The 14,115-nt window shown below is 41.5% G+C and overlaps 2 protein-coding genes across 8 annotated transcripts in view; one reads left to right on the forward strand and one right to left on the reverse strand.

The window, feature by feature from the left end:
• Positions 1 to 962: 962 nt before the first annotated feature.
• Positions 963 to 10,125, reverse strand: bcat1 (branched chain amino-acid transaminase 1, cytosolic). Its single transcript, XM_020092173.2, has 11 exons — positions 9,934 to 10,125; positions 9,349 to 9,405; positions 7,005 to 7,205; positions 6,453 to 6,563; positions 6,243 to 6,359; positions 5,975 to 6,135; positions 5,575 to 5,717; positions 5,218 to 5,303; positions 4,882 to 5,022; positions 4,532 to 4,606; positions 963 to 1,968 (listed from the first exon to the last, which is right to left on the reverse strand). Exons 2-11 carry the CDS (start codon positions 9,376 to 9,378, stop codon positions 1,930 to 1,932), a joined length of 1,104 nt encoding a protein of 367 aa, XP_019947732.2. The 5' UTR covers positions 9,379 to 9,405; positions 9,934 to 10,125; the 3' UTR covers positions 963 to 1,929.
• lrmp (lymphoid-restricted membrane protein) overlaps positions 8,918 to 14,115 on the forward strand; it is a 32,866-nt gene continuing 27,668 nt past the window's right edge. For 5 of the 7 annotated variants that reach the window (XM_069520358.1, XM_069520361.1, XM_069520362.1 and 2 more), the window contains exons 1-2: positions 10,607 to 10,790; positions 12,391 to 13,151. In XM_069520358.1, the coding sequence (XP_069376459.1) occupies positions 12,446 to 13,151 (706 nt within the window). In that variant the 5' untranslated portion in view covers positions 10,607 to 10,790; positions 12,391 to 12,445. Of the gene's footprint in view, positions 9,251 to 10,606; positions 10,791 to 12,390; positions 13,152 to 14,115 lie in introns of those variants that run through there. The other 2 variants (XM_069520359.1, XM_069520364.1) reach the window with 2 other exon arrangements.

The following is a 14,115-nucleotide window of genomic DNA, read 5'->3' on the forward strand; positions in this document are numbered from 1 at the left end:
GTGTGTGTGTGTGTGTGTGTGTGTGTACGTGTGTGTACGTGTGTGTACGTGTGTGTGTGTGTGTGTGTGCATGCAAGATATGTGTGCAGAGCCAAATAGCCGAGTGCTCTGAGGTTTGATGGTTCCAGGTTGTCTGTGTGTGGCCCTTCCGCAGCATCATTAGGATTGTGGCAGCGTCTCTGCAGAGCCGGGCTCTGACTCCTGAGAGGATCTCACACTCCTTCATCCTTCATCCACAAGTCAACCGTACTGCCACTCACCACATCACATCTCAGAACTCAGTGGACTGAATCAGACTATTGTTCGATAAGAACAACTGCACAGGAGGCTCATCAGCTTATGTCTTTGAGATAGCGGTTTTAGCCCAGGACTCAAGGTGTCAATCACAACATAATCTCTAAGTATCATAAAGAGCTACTGTGGTCATTTTTTGAAGTAATTTTTTTCACATCTGTGTGATCTTTGTAAAGACGAAGCTGGTATGGCTTCGCATGAAGACTGGAAAGTGGTGGAAACACAGACTTGGATAATTCCAAAGATACAGAAAGAAATCGACATCTGTACAATCTATACGAAAATAAAGTCTGGAAATGACAGGTTGCTGTTTCATGGGGGTTCAGAGCAGGACTCATTCTTGAGCTACATTCCTGAAAATCTTGTCATCTAACACTGATGAGAAAAGTGGAAAAAAAAAATTCGGAACATGAAACTGTTTCTTTAGAATAGGACAAAAGTTGATGTAAAATAAAACATTTCTTACTGTGATATAAGTTTACATTGGTTTGTAATATGATATAGTAATAAAAAACTAAGAAATCATTAGGTTATTTTGCAGTTTAAGTTAACTTGTTATTCATTTGAAGTATCAAAACTGGGGATGGGATTTTCTCCAGAACTACAGATTTAATATATATGGTCAAATATGTGTTATAATGTAGAGATATCATTTATAATAGACATGGCAAGATATATGGGCTTTTTATTGGGTTATCTTTTCCCCCTTCTACATTCATTATGAAGGAGATATACAGATACATACATATGTGCATATTTGTTCATTCACAGGACCTGAGATGTGGATACGAATATGTACACACCATAGACTGCATATAAAGAGGTACACACACTATATGTTTATACATACAGACAGTAAATATCCAGAAATAACCCAAGATGAGTGCATTAGTAGTAAAGTATTGCTATAATCTTCATTCTGCATTCTATTATTCAACATATCTTCCCAGCCTTCATTTAAGTAGGCTTTGATTATAGATCAAATGCAAATCACACCATCACCAAAAAAGTAATAAGAAATGACCATGGATGGATAAGATTATGAAAACTGCAGAGTGATATGAAGCAAAGTGACTAAGGTGCAGTACAAAGTATCAACTTAAAATTTAAATCGACCTCTTAACACACTTTATAAAATTGCCTTAAATACATTTGTATCCGTAAAAAAACTATTACAGTCCCTCTGTAGTTGTTTTGTAACTCTGAGACAAGTAAAATGAAATCCTCTGTAACTCTTAATATCTTTGCATGTTTTGTTATCTGTCTTTCTCATGTTGTTTCAGCTATGTTCCTGGATGTTGGTTGGAAAATGAGGCGAAAAGCAGCAGGACAAGTCTCTGTAAGTTATTGTGCAGTGTTGCATGAGAATCGTCCCTGCTTTGGTTGATTATTGTTGTGACAGTTGTGTTGTTTTTGTCGTTAATTTAAGTTTAAAAGGAGATAAAGTTGTTAGACATACTGCGGAGACATTTGGGCTACAACTGGGGCTCCTCAGAATGTTGCAGTGACACTACAAATGTTGCACCAACATTGTTTGCTTATTACTGTCTCTCTTTGGTTGTTACATAACCATATGTGTTTCTGTACACATGCTGGTAGTTGTGCACGTGTGTTTGCCAGGCTCCTTTGTCACTGCTACACCAGGAAAGTCCAGTCACTGTTTGTCCGGCCAAACTGTAAGAGAGCAAAGGTCAAGAAAAAGTTATTTGACGACAAAAAAAAAAAAAAATCTCATGTCACTAAGCCCTAAACTTCTTTCGCTTGCCGCCGCTTAATTGCAAGCAAAAAAAACAGCAATCACAAAACGAAATCAAATATCCGTGAGCAAATGTGCAAACTCAGCCTCCTCTGGAACACAACGCAGCGGAGAAAAGGCGCCATAATAAAAATCAAAACAAAATGCTCCCCAATCCATGACAGCTGCGGAGACAAATCCAATTATTTGTGTCTCATGTTGCAAATTTGTTCTAATGGTCGAAGTGAGAAAGTAAATAAACGCCTGCGAAGGGGAAACAAAAGAATGTGATTTCTAATTAACTTGAAAGAGGAACAGCAGGGCGACTTAGTAAACCCATCTTTCATCTGCTGCCTCAGACCACTCGTTTGTTTGTTGCACAATGTTGTCTTCAAGAGGGGCGGGAGGATGAGCGTGAGCGTGCGTGTGTGCGGGGGGATAACACTGCGCCGCTTTCCCTCCAAATGAAATGTCAACAGATTTAACAGAAGCGCGCAAGGAGCGCGGCGCTTTCCAGCGTTTTGTCAATTTTATTGTTCATTAAGCTCCCCCCCCCCCTCCGCCCCACAAATCTTCTTCCTCCTCCTCTTCCACTTGTTCAAGGCTTCATTTGCAGCATCTTGGCTTTGAAGATCACAAAAGGCTGAGGCAATAATTGGGTTTGTGCAATTACGGCGAGCTTAATGAGAGAATCCAGGAGTTTGTCTTGCCCCTATCTGCAACTCTCCACACTCCACCATTAACGCTGGCTACTGTCTCTCTTCCACCCTTTTTCTCTCAGTGAAACCCTGTCGACGAAAGGAGGATGTTATCGCGTTTAAAGCTGTGGTCAACGCTTTGTTAACCCGCATCATGCATGCACACACGGTCTGGATGATGGAGAGAGCAGATAGTCTGCAGCACCTGAAAGAGAAAAACCACATCAACTAATCAAAGTGTTTGGGACGATGAAATGAAGACCAGGAAGAAAGAAGCTTAAACCCAAAGTCTACTATTCAACTAACTTTATGTAGTGGACCTAGTGGCCTGCAGCTTTCACAGTGCCCAATGCAAAACCAGTAAAAGTTTCTGATTCTACTCAGAAAGTCTTTTAATTCATATCCAGTCAACAATATTTGTACGAACAGATGACAAAAACGGAGAATAGTCACATTGTGCGATAGGGGTGGTACACCTTTGCTCAAGTTTCCTTTCACTTATGAACAACGCAGCAGGAGATTCTCAACAAATCCTCTGGAGCGTTCAGGTGAGCGGTGGTGCAGCCGACAGAGGGACTATAGTTTTGCTGTGGAGATCACATGTTTCTGTTTACAGCAAATCGACCGGCGTCTGATCTTATCACCAAAAACATTCTTGACATATGTGTGTGGCTCAGTTCTCTCATGCAGGGATTTTTGCTTTCTTTTTGTTTTTTGCATTTTTGCGTCTGTGGCATGTTGCATCATCAACACACCCACTCATCCGCAGTGAAGATCTCCAGCTGTTTTCTACTTAGACAACCTTCGGACTTTTTACTAGGGGGCTGGCTGGAGAAACCTGAATGTCATTTCAAAATGTTTGTCTGAACCTGGCCCAACTCGTCCTGCTGGGTCCAAACAGTTAATTGGCTGGAGTATCGAGGACTGGCAAGCTTTCTGTCAAACATGCACAACTCATCCTGGTGTGCAGAAATGGATCTCAAGAGAAAACCAAACCTTCAACAAGGCACTTCACCTTTGCAAGAACCATCTTAGCGTGATTGTAAGAGGGCCTCGCAGGAGAGAAAATAAGCATCAAATCCAAGCCCATACCCCTCCCTAATAATTGTCTCATTACGCAGCACAATAACAGAAAGTCAGCGATACACAAAACACTCATTAACACCAATCAAGCCTTCAGCAAAGGACATTATGAATGTGTTTAAACCTGCAGTGCTGCGTAAACTGCAGAGGTGCTGGCTTGTAGGCCACATTAGCAAATCATTACTCATTACCTAATGAGATATCTCACTTATTACGCACTTGCAGGCAAAACAATGCATGTACAATGAATAAGCATTGGGGTTTGTTAAAAAATTACTTCTAATTGTGTTACATAATAAACACTCAGATAACAGTGCTGTGATGAAACTATGCAGACTCAAAGAGAAGATAATATTTGTTTCCTGTAGGTTTTACAGCTCAGTTTATTTATCTCTGTTCAGTGAGGCCTCTAAGGTCGATGTGGGAAAAAAAAACACTTCAGGTATTTTCATGTTGGCTTGCGACTGCTGCCACTTGCACTTACACTGAGGATGCTGTTCTCCTACAGTCACATCACTGAGGGTTTTGTTCAAAGTCGTCTGTTAAGATATGGAAACAGAGTCCCAAGGGTGACAAGGGCAGTTAAGACCACAGATGTTCGACCAGCTGTTACTGAGCTGGGGAAAACATCTGTGGGTTGGAGTGTGCTGGAATATGTGTGTGTGTGTGTGTGTGTGTGTGTGTGTGTGTTAGTGTGTGTTAGTGTGTGCAATCCACCAACCTTTATATCTTCAAGTTCCTTTGTTATCCTTGAAGTCAACAGTGAGCTTTCAGTCTGATAGGGGATGTGCAGGTTCTAAAATACACAATAGCACATGGGCGATTCAGGTACTTATCACTTTATTGTTTTTCCAAAATAAAATGAAGGGGTTTACAGATATCTATTGTAAAATGAGCACTTTAAGGAATCAGGCTCATTCAGGTGTCATTCTGGTAACTTCCAGTCTGATGGTTTCTTCAACTACAAGTACATTATATAAATGAGTATGTGCTTTAAGATGAAATCATTAGTTTTGGTTTGAATGTGTGAGCGGAGAGATGCTGCACACACACAGAATGTGTTTGTCTTACCTCCCCCTGGTAAACAATGTGTCCTACAGGGCAGATCATGCAGGCAGTGCCGGAGCCAAAAAATTCTTTGACCCGCTGCTGCTTCAGGGCAGAGCACAGCTGGGCCATGGTCAGGTAGCACTCCGTCACCTTAAACTCGTCCTGGGAGAAAGGGTTAGGGTTAGACAGGAGATGTCATCAGCATCAATCCATCACCGCATTATTCCACCAAAAGTGAGATTTGATTCTGACCATCAGAATGAATGAATGTGTGTGTGTGTGTGTGTGTGTGTGTGTGTGTGTGTGTGTGTGTGTGTGTGTGTGTGTGTGTGTGTGTGTTGTGCGTTCCTTTCTCACCCATTTCCTGGTTATGTCCAGGATGCTCTGTCGGGTTACGCCTGGGAGGATGAGGCCATCAAGAGGCGGAGTTGAAAGCTCTTCCTCTGAAAAAAAATTATTCATTATTTACTTTACATAACAATAATAAGAATAGTAATAATAATAATGAGATGCATCATGTCCTGCAGTTGTAATGACCCTGTTCTACCAGTGGAGGTCACTTTTGTAAAACATGTACTTTGTCCTACACTGATACTTCTCTAGCAGTTTTTGATATTTGATATTTGTATAATGCCCATGAAAAGAAAATGTACATCCACATCTTCCACTTCCAATGACTGACTAACTGAGGATCAGGTATTGCTGATGACTGACCCCCGTCCTCATTGATCCAGTGCAGAAAGATGTTCATGGTTCCTGCCTCGGTGATCTTGTGGTCCTCTCCATACAGCCACAGCACCTGCTGACACCCATAATCCACTGCTTCGTACTGGGCTAACAGGCTACACCCATAGTTCCTGCAGAGATCCACAGCAACAGTTGCAGTAGTTAGTGTCTTTGGCACTGCACACAACTGTAACACTACAGTTAGATTAGATTTGTTTAAGAATGTGTGGTGCTTTCACCAGGGCAGGACTGTCAAAAGCTTAATTGCTATTGCACAAATGATTTCCTGCATAAAACTTAACACCATGACTCAGTTCATATCAGGACAAAGCTCAAATAAATGTGATATTTTTAATATCAAGCATTCATTGACTACATGCCTACCCACCCTCCCATCTTGCAGTCTCCGGTTCCTCCTATCCAGGCCCGTATGTACTTTGGGTCAGCCCACAAGGAGATGGCCCCCCCCTCATTGTTGAAGTAGGGGCGACCATGAGACAAGATCACATACAGCAAAGCACGGGTCGGCTTCTTTACACCCAGAGAGGGCTACCATGGACGCATAAAAATGCATATTAAATTATATCCACTGCAATTAAAATGAAACAAACCCTCTGCCTCTGCCCATTATTGTACCACATTTGGTTCATCCTCACCTCAGTGCTGATAAATGTTGGTCTAATGTACAGACTGGCCAGGCTGGAGGGAGGAACCCAGTCCTGCTCAATCTCTACCAGCCTGATGCACTCCAGCAACTCTGACTGGTCAAAAGCCTGAGAGAAAAGGACAAAGATTTCATGAATTTGTTCTCCACAGACACCTATTCTTCCATCTCTCGTTTCACTCATCTGTTCCCCTCATCTTACGGGCAGACAGGCTCTTTTGGCGGAGTTGGACATGCGTTGCATGTTGAGCATCGGCCTAAAGATGCGCAGTCGGTTGTCATCGCCACGGTACACCTTCAATCCCTCAAACAGCTGGAGAGGAGAGGAGCTAATCATATTAACAGTCAAAGAAGAGTCAAATGTTACTTCAACACATGGTTAAAGCTCCTATAGTCCTGTAATGTGTCAATTACTATAAATATGGTTGAGCTCAAGGCCAGAGCCAGGATTATAGACATGACTGAGGACAGGAGAGAAGTTCACTCCTTCAATTTTACATGTTCTTTTGACAGCTCCTGAGAAACAAATTCTAAAAGAAAAGTTAAAATACCATTTCAAAAGCCTCTTGAAACAGTAACACAGGAAATAGCCTGCAGAATACCCACTGTGTTAGGTTTTATACATAGACTGTATGGTTTTATACAACTCCTCCAAATACTCACACTATAATAATCAACTATCGATTTTACTTTGCCAATCTCAACTTTGATGTAAATAGATTTAAACTAAGGCATAAGTATAAGGATGGTGCACCTGGATGCCGTAGTGCAGTGAGGAACATGCTGGGTGGAGCGACAGGTTCTCAAAGGGCTTGATGAGCGGAGCCTGCCATCCCTCAGCCGCGCTCCACTCTATGGTCAGCATGTGTTCAGTGAAGCAGGTTCCAAAGGTAGACACATCTGGTTTGATCTCTCGAGTAGAGCTGGATAACAGCTGGATAACCAGGTCAGCTGCCTGGTGAAAAAAAACACAGAACAACTATCTGTAATCAAAGATTTATTTCCATGTCTTTGTATTCTTACCGTACCAGCTATACATGCAAGCAAGTGTGAGTGTGTGTATTCTAATCTTTGTAAGGACATTTTGGCTGTTTTTCAGTGGGATGTTTGGACAGTAGTCTAGACAAAAGTGACACAAATTAGAAGACGAGAATGTCCACACAGCCAATTAATGCTGCTGTAAAAGTAAATACTATACTAATATTATATATATATAGGTTGATACTTGCTTTTAGGGTTAGGACAAGAGCTGGGCATTTAGTTGTGAAAGTAAAGGTTAGGGTAAGGGGCCAGGGAGGGCTTTATGTGTCCTCATTAAGATAAAAGTACGTAAATGTCAGTGTGCTTGTGAGTAGAAAAAAACTTGAAACCACACAACAGATTTTTTTCACCAAATTATTAACTTTTGGAGCTGATTAATCAAAGGTCAATGTCGATAAATGTGGTCCGAACTAATTTTCAAATATATCTCTATGGGCAATAAATATATTGATTTAACTATAACCCATCATATGAGAAGTGTATTATTTATTTAAGAATAACATCATCATGACATCACCTTGAGGTCAGAAAATGACAGTGAAAGTGATGGATTAGATACAATTTACTTGTTCTTATTTCGATGAACCAATCATTTGTCATCATATGGTAAAAATGATGACATCATTATGAAATCACATTATCAAAAAAAAGTTGGGGTGCATACATGCATCACCCCTTTGAAGCTTTTCACTATTTCTCTTTCTTCCGGTTCAAATATCTGCACACTATTGGGAAAAGCTAGCGAGAGTAGAGAGAGTCTGAACTGCAACACATCTGCTCATGTGATCCTCCTCCTAAAGAGACGACCTCTCTCTGGCCCGCCATCCAGTGAGTGATCCAGTTGGCTGGGATTAGACTGGCCCCTTATCCCCTATACCTTCTGGTGCAGAGGGTTGCTTGCACCATAATCCCAGATTACAGGACTTGGAAGTGGCGAGCAACCACAGCACAGCCGTGTGTGAAAGTGCTCAGAGAACTGCATAGTTCTTCCATTATGTTTTATGTTGCTTTTTTTTGTCTCTGATACATGAGGACTCATCGTTGCATTTTCTTTTTTAGAAATGAACTTCCTATGCTTCCTAGACGAGAACACCATCTACAAACACCCAGCTGTCTTTTTGATATCATAACTGGCACATTAACACAGCGGGTCGTAGCTGAATATTGGCCCTCTGTGCTCAGAATGAACGATAATCCGTCTTCACTGTTTTACCTGCTTCCCTCAGTTCACACACGGTCCAGCCAGTGTCTGGTCAGGATTAAGTGGCTATAAATATGAAGTTGGCTGAAAACCCAGCATCCGTCTGGTGTGTAGTGACGGAAAGTAAGAGGGAACACAAATAATAATAATACATAATCTTTTGAATGGTTAGATGTTGCAATGGCCAAAATAAAAGACCTCAGGGTTCAGGACAAGCCACAAGATTAAATTTACAGCAAACAATCAAAACAGCAGGCGTCTCCAAACCAAAACCAACACACCTCCTGATGAGTGTGTGTGATTGTCTGCACATGTCTGCTCTAATCTCTACCTGAGCCTGCTGTCTACTGCTCAAACGTGCAGGGTCAGAAAACATGCAAAGCTCCAGCTACTTATCCTGAGCTGGGAAAGTGGATCTGCTGAGCAGGTTGCAAGAGGTGGACAAGTACCTGAGTGGACGTCGTGTCCTTCGCCCCCCCCAAAAACATGGGATGTTACTCTGAGGGGTGTTGAGATTTTGAGCAATGGCCTCAGAAAAGGCTCGCTCAGGTTGACCTGGACTTTTTTTTTGTCTTTCTGTGTTCGTTGTCAGGATAAGAACACAGCTGAATAACTCAAGGCCTCTCTACGCTGCTCTCGGCCGCACGGTGACAAGAAGCATCTCTGGAACATCTTCTCTGCAGATCAGCAGGGTGGGGTTTTAAGTGTCAGGAAGTCAAGGAATCATCAAAATGCTGCAGCTGGAGCAGCAGATGAGGGTAGGTGCTCTTATGTCAAAATGTAGCCAGTGCCATTTGCAACTGAAGAATGTCATGCATGCAATATATACAAACCTTAAGGAAACTTGTTTCTTTACCTTAAAGCTTGGAATGCTGTTGTCCGCCATGGGTGTGGTTGACACGCAGCTGCTTCACTGAAAACAAGTTTCAATTACACAGTGATGATGATAATACTGCATTTTTACCCACTGGACTGATGCAATGTATGACCTGATGATCAGAGTGAGCAATGAAACCTCTCACACATAATGAACTGTCACAAAATAATACAGACCTATTCCAGTTGTAAAAAACTATTTAAAAAGACATAGGTATAGAAAAACACATTCCAATTAGAAAAATAGTATCAACAAAAACAAACATATTACTGTTAAGATAAAAACTACAGTCAAACTTATTGATGTTAGAATAAAAATAGACACATTTATTCCTCATCAAACTTATATCTGTTGGGAAAAAGAACTACAGGCAAACTGATTCATGTTGGAAAAACTAAATAGACAAATCTATAATAATGGATTGTGTCTATATGTGTATTCTGATTAAATGTATTGCTCTCAAGAAATCTCATTATATCATTCACATTTAAGTATGTGTACAAAAACATCAGCACAATATCAGCGGACTGCTTTTAGCGTAGGTAATTAATATTGTGTACTTACACTCACTGCCAGATTACAGCACAGCCTTAGTGCGTCACCAATATTTATCCCCAACGTGCACGTCGACAGCAGAGTCCAGTGTGGAGTCAGAGACAGTAGTTTCCTACAGACCAGGCAGAGCAGAGATGTCTCACCCTGAGAGGAGGCTGTGGTGAAAATGAAAGCGGCTGTGCACCTTCAAATTGTCCCTGCTAAACCGCTTACAGGTTGAACTAGTCCCGTTGTGTTACCGTGACACCAAGCATCCTGATTAGTAGTAGGCCTACATAAGAGGCACAGCTATTTCTGTCTTGAATGGAATTTGCTGGACTTTAATATTTTAATTCTTTATTTATTCTCCTATATTCTTTTATGGATTAGAACTTGTATATACTCTCTCTGGATGGGAGTGGGCTTGTTCTTGTTTGTTTCATTCTATTGGAGTTTGGAATATTTACAACACACCACAATGTGAAGACTATACTATATTAATCTTTATTTATTTCTCTATACATTATTATTTATTTGATGGATTATCCCTTGTATATAAACTCTCCCTGGTGGGGAGTGGGCTTGTTCTTCTTCGTTTTCATCTTTCTGGAGTTTGAATATTTACAGCAAGAATAACTGTGCGTTGCAGTGTTGGGTGCAGTACCCACTTCCATCCGCAGGGAGGCAGTGCAGGCTGGTTTTGTAGCCTCGTGAACACCCTCTGAGGTTCTGACTCGTTTCTTCTGTCTCGTGAGCTTGAGATCCGAAATTTACCTGCGTGTGCGCGTGGACCCAAACATTTGGTCGCGAACATTTGTTCGGTCGAAACAAATCATCGCATACATGCTGTTCGCAGACAGAGGCGATTAGAGACAGTGACACAGCAGGTGAGTTTTTAAAGACTTGGGGTCATTATGATTTTGTTTGTATGGACTCACATGATCGTGAAAACGTGTTCATGCAATGTCTGTCCAATGTTCTGAAAATGTAAAAAATGTCTTTTTTAAAGAAATTGCTGATTATTCTGTAGATTTATTGTGATTATATAAAAAGAGTGTGTTTTCTTTTAAACTGAATTAATCAGCTCTTTCGCACACCTGAGCCTAAGCAGGTGATGCTTTCAATTCAACTATGCTTTTTTAAAAATCTTTATACACCCAGATATTCGTTTATATCAGATACAACATTAATATATTTGTCAATCTTGATAATTATCTCGATAAACGTTGCATTATTATTATTTATTTTAAGTTCAAATGCATATTTTTCTTCCCTATTGAAGGTTGTGGTTTTAAACTCTTCTGTATGACATATAATAAAACTGAGTTAGATGAATTATGTGTAAAACCTCCTCACTGTGCTCACACAATTCATAAGCAGTAGCCTATATGGATATACAGTGAACTTTGGTAGTATTTCTAATGATGGAAGTCATATTGCAATAATTGATGATGTTTTTTTATTGCCCAGCTCTTCTGAGTGTGAGAATCAGAAACCCTGTGCACTGGTTTCTATCTGCAGTCACTTATATAGGCTCAATTTCTATGAATTTCTATGCACTCACTTAATCTTAGTCTCTTATTCAGCAGTTTCTGTGGTCAGAGAGTTTAAAATGCCTCTTCCACCCTGTTTTTCTTAGTCCTCCATCCTTTCTTCCCTTCTGGTTGCGTTACAGACCTTCTCAAAAGAACTTCTATATTAAACTCTCGCTCAGGGGTGGAGACCCTTGTTTCCTTCTCAAGGGACCATTTCCAATTTGTATAACATCCTTTAATACCAAATGACTGATAAACATAAATCATACTTGCCTCTCTTATACGATGACTGTGACTGCTTCTCTTTGGTAAAGTTTTTGGTAAAATGTCAGATGGTAGTGATGGTGATGATGCTACTGGCTTTTGGTTTTCCATGTTTGGGTCAGTCAGTCTTTGCAGGAGTCAGTGTTGAAAACAACAGCTCAGCGGTAGACTGTTGCAAACAGATGTAAACTCCAGTGCATCTCATCTCCAGTGTGTGACTGCATGTTGTAGGATGTTAAGCAGGTTCCACAGTTTATTACTTAACAAATGTACTCATTAATTTATTGTTTTATTTTCATGGCCCTCTAATGAGTGCCTGAAGCAGTTTTACAAAATATTCAGACGAACAATACCAGGATGTCCTGCAGAGAAGAAAGGTGCGCAGTGTTGCTTATCTCCCTAATTTAGGGAGATATGCTTTAACCAAGTTGAAACCTTTTGGGGGAGTCCATGACTTTAACCGGGGATATCTCCTTTAATATAGGTCACAGAGAAATGGTTTTCATTTTCCAGCTCCACATTTTTGAGAAGTATACTATCCCCACATAAAAATAACAGCATCATGAGTGATTATAATCATTAAAGTAAAATTGAAAAAAACCTATATTTTAAAATTGGTAACTCTTTTCACCAAAAATTTCTCTGCTCTTTTGTCTCCATTTTAAACTCTAACTCTGTTTCTCTTCAGACTTCAGTCTCTCCTTTTGCCAGGAAGCCAGCCCCGCAGCCCTACCTTCAGCAGCATGGACTATTACACACCCCAGCCAAGTCGTCGACACAACCCAGTGGATAGCATCTGCCGCAAGCTGCAGACAATTCAGTGGCGTGGTGACCGAGAGCCCAATTCACCTTTCCAGATTCCCAAGCTTTCCTCGAGCAGCTACGACAGCCCCCAGTGTGGCCTCAGGCACAACCTGGAAGCCATCCTGAAGAAGAGCGCCCTCTACAGAGACGAGGGGGAGAGGGGGAAGGAGAAGGAGAAGAAGGAGAAGGTAAAGGAGAAGGGGAAGGGGAGTGGGATGCCGACCTCTGCAGCTTCTCAGAAGAGCAGCATGGGTCCCACTGTCCCTCTGTCAACACCTTCCACCACTGCACGCAACCCACCTACGCCGGCTAACATCACGTACACTATCACCAGCACTCTGGGGGAGAGGCGAGGCGCAGATGGGAGCGATTTAAGACAAGTTAAGACGTGGCAGAGGTATTGTTCAACGCCCACAGGCCAATCCAAGGACTCCCCTTACTTCACATTCACACGAGGACCTCAGTCTGTGCAGTCTGAGAGCGAGAGGCCGAGCAGCAGCCCGCCACTGTCTCGCACCTTCACACCAAGTCTCGGCACCCTCTCCTACAACCTCAACTTCTGCTCTGCGGACACGACGAACTCTGCAGAGTGCGAGCTGCCCTACCCTGCTCTGGTTGTAAAACGACTGTCCATGGGAGATGGAGGTAAGGAGGAGCGTCTCACAAAATTGATTAACTGACTAACAAAAGGTCCATTCACTATCTTTCCCTTGTCTTTTAGTCACATCTCATGTAAATAGTTTTCTTTTTGCTGAGCAGATTGGTAAGGAGTGAGATGCAGCTGAAAGCTCTGGGGAATAAACTTGGATTTAGATTTTATATCATGACACAAAATTGATTATTTGGTGTAAACCACATTTTAGTTTGCTGTGTAGCAAGAAATACTTGACATGCAGATTCCTTTACTTAAAGAACCATGTAGTTTAAAGACTGGAGGTGTCCTTGGGGATGTTTTATTTTTCGAGGTAGGACTTTTTAATGACCACAAGTTTGATTTTCTCTTGTATGTAATATATGGAGAGTGCACCATTTTACACTAAGACTGGATTACCAACCAGACAGAGCAAACATTTTCTCAAGGGCCTCGGAAGTGGTGAAACCTTCAGACCACTCACCTATCTCCATTTATTTATTGATTCATTCTTGATTCATTCTTCATTCTACTATGCTTATATATTCCACATACCTACATTGAAACTTGATTAGAAAGCAAAATCAGGATGAGGTTGCACTCAGAAAGAGAGTGGGATCAACAGGGGTTAATATGGGCTCAGCAGCCCAGACTTTTCCTTTCCTCTGATACATTTCATTATAAATTGAATACTTTTGAAGACAGACAGTTTGATATTGATAAAAACTGCCTTTGTCTGCTGCCTTACGTGTCTTGGCTTTCTACCATTTCAGCTTTTGCTGAGCCTGAAGTTGTATCATGTGCTCCCTTTGTATCACAACTCTCTCTGTGTGTGTGTGTGTGTGTGTGTGTGTGTGTGTGTGTGTGTGTGTGTGTGTGTGTGTGTGTGTGTGTGTGTGTGTGTGTGTGTGTGTGTGTGTGTGTGTGTGTGTGTGTGTGTGTGTGTGCGTGCGTGCGTGCGTGCGTGCGTGCGTGTGT

This window comes from Paralichthys olivaceus, chromosome 23 (genome assembly GCF_024713975.1).
Source record: "Paralichthys olivaceus isolate ysfri-2021 chromosome 23, ASM2471397v2, whole genome shotgun sequence".
NCBI classification, from domain to species: Eukaryota; Metazoa; Chordata; class Actinopteri; order Pleuronectiformes; family Paralichthyidae; genus Paralichthys; species Paralichthys olivaceus.

Excerpts from the sequence above, each read along its gene's own strand:
- bcat1 (XM_020092173.2), bottom strand. The coding sequence starts at position 9,378 with ATGGCGGACAACAGCATTCCAAGCTTTAAG. Across the intron at positions 6,136-6,242 it reads CAACATTTATCAGCACTGAG|CCCTCTCTGGGTGTAAAGAA; the intron begins GTGAGGATGAAC and ends CGTCCATGGTAG. Across the intron at positions 5,304-5,574 it reads CTGGATCAATGAGGACGGGG|AGGAAGAGCTTTCAACTCCG; the intron begins GTCAGTCATCAG and ends ATTTTTTTTCAG.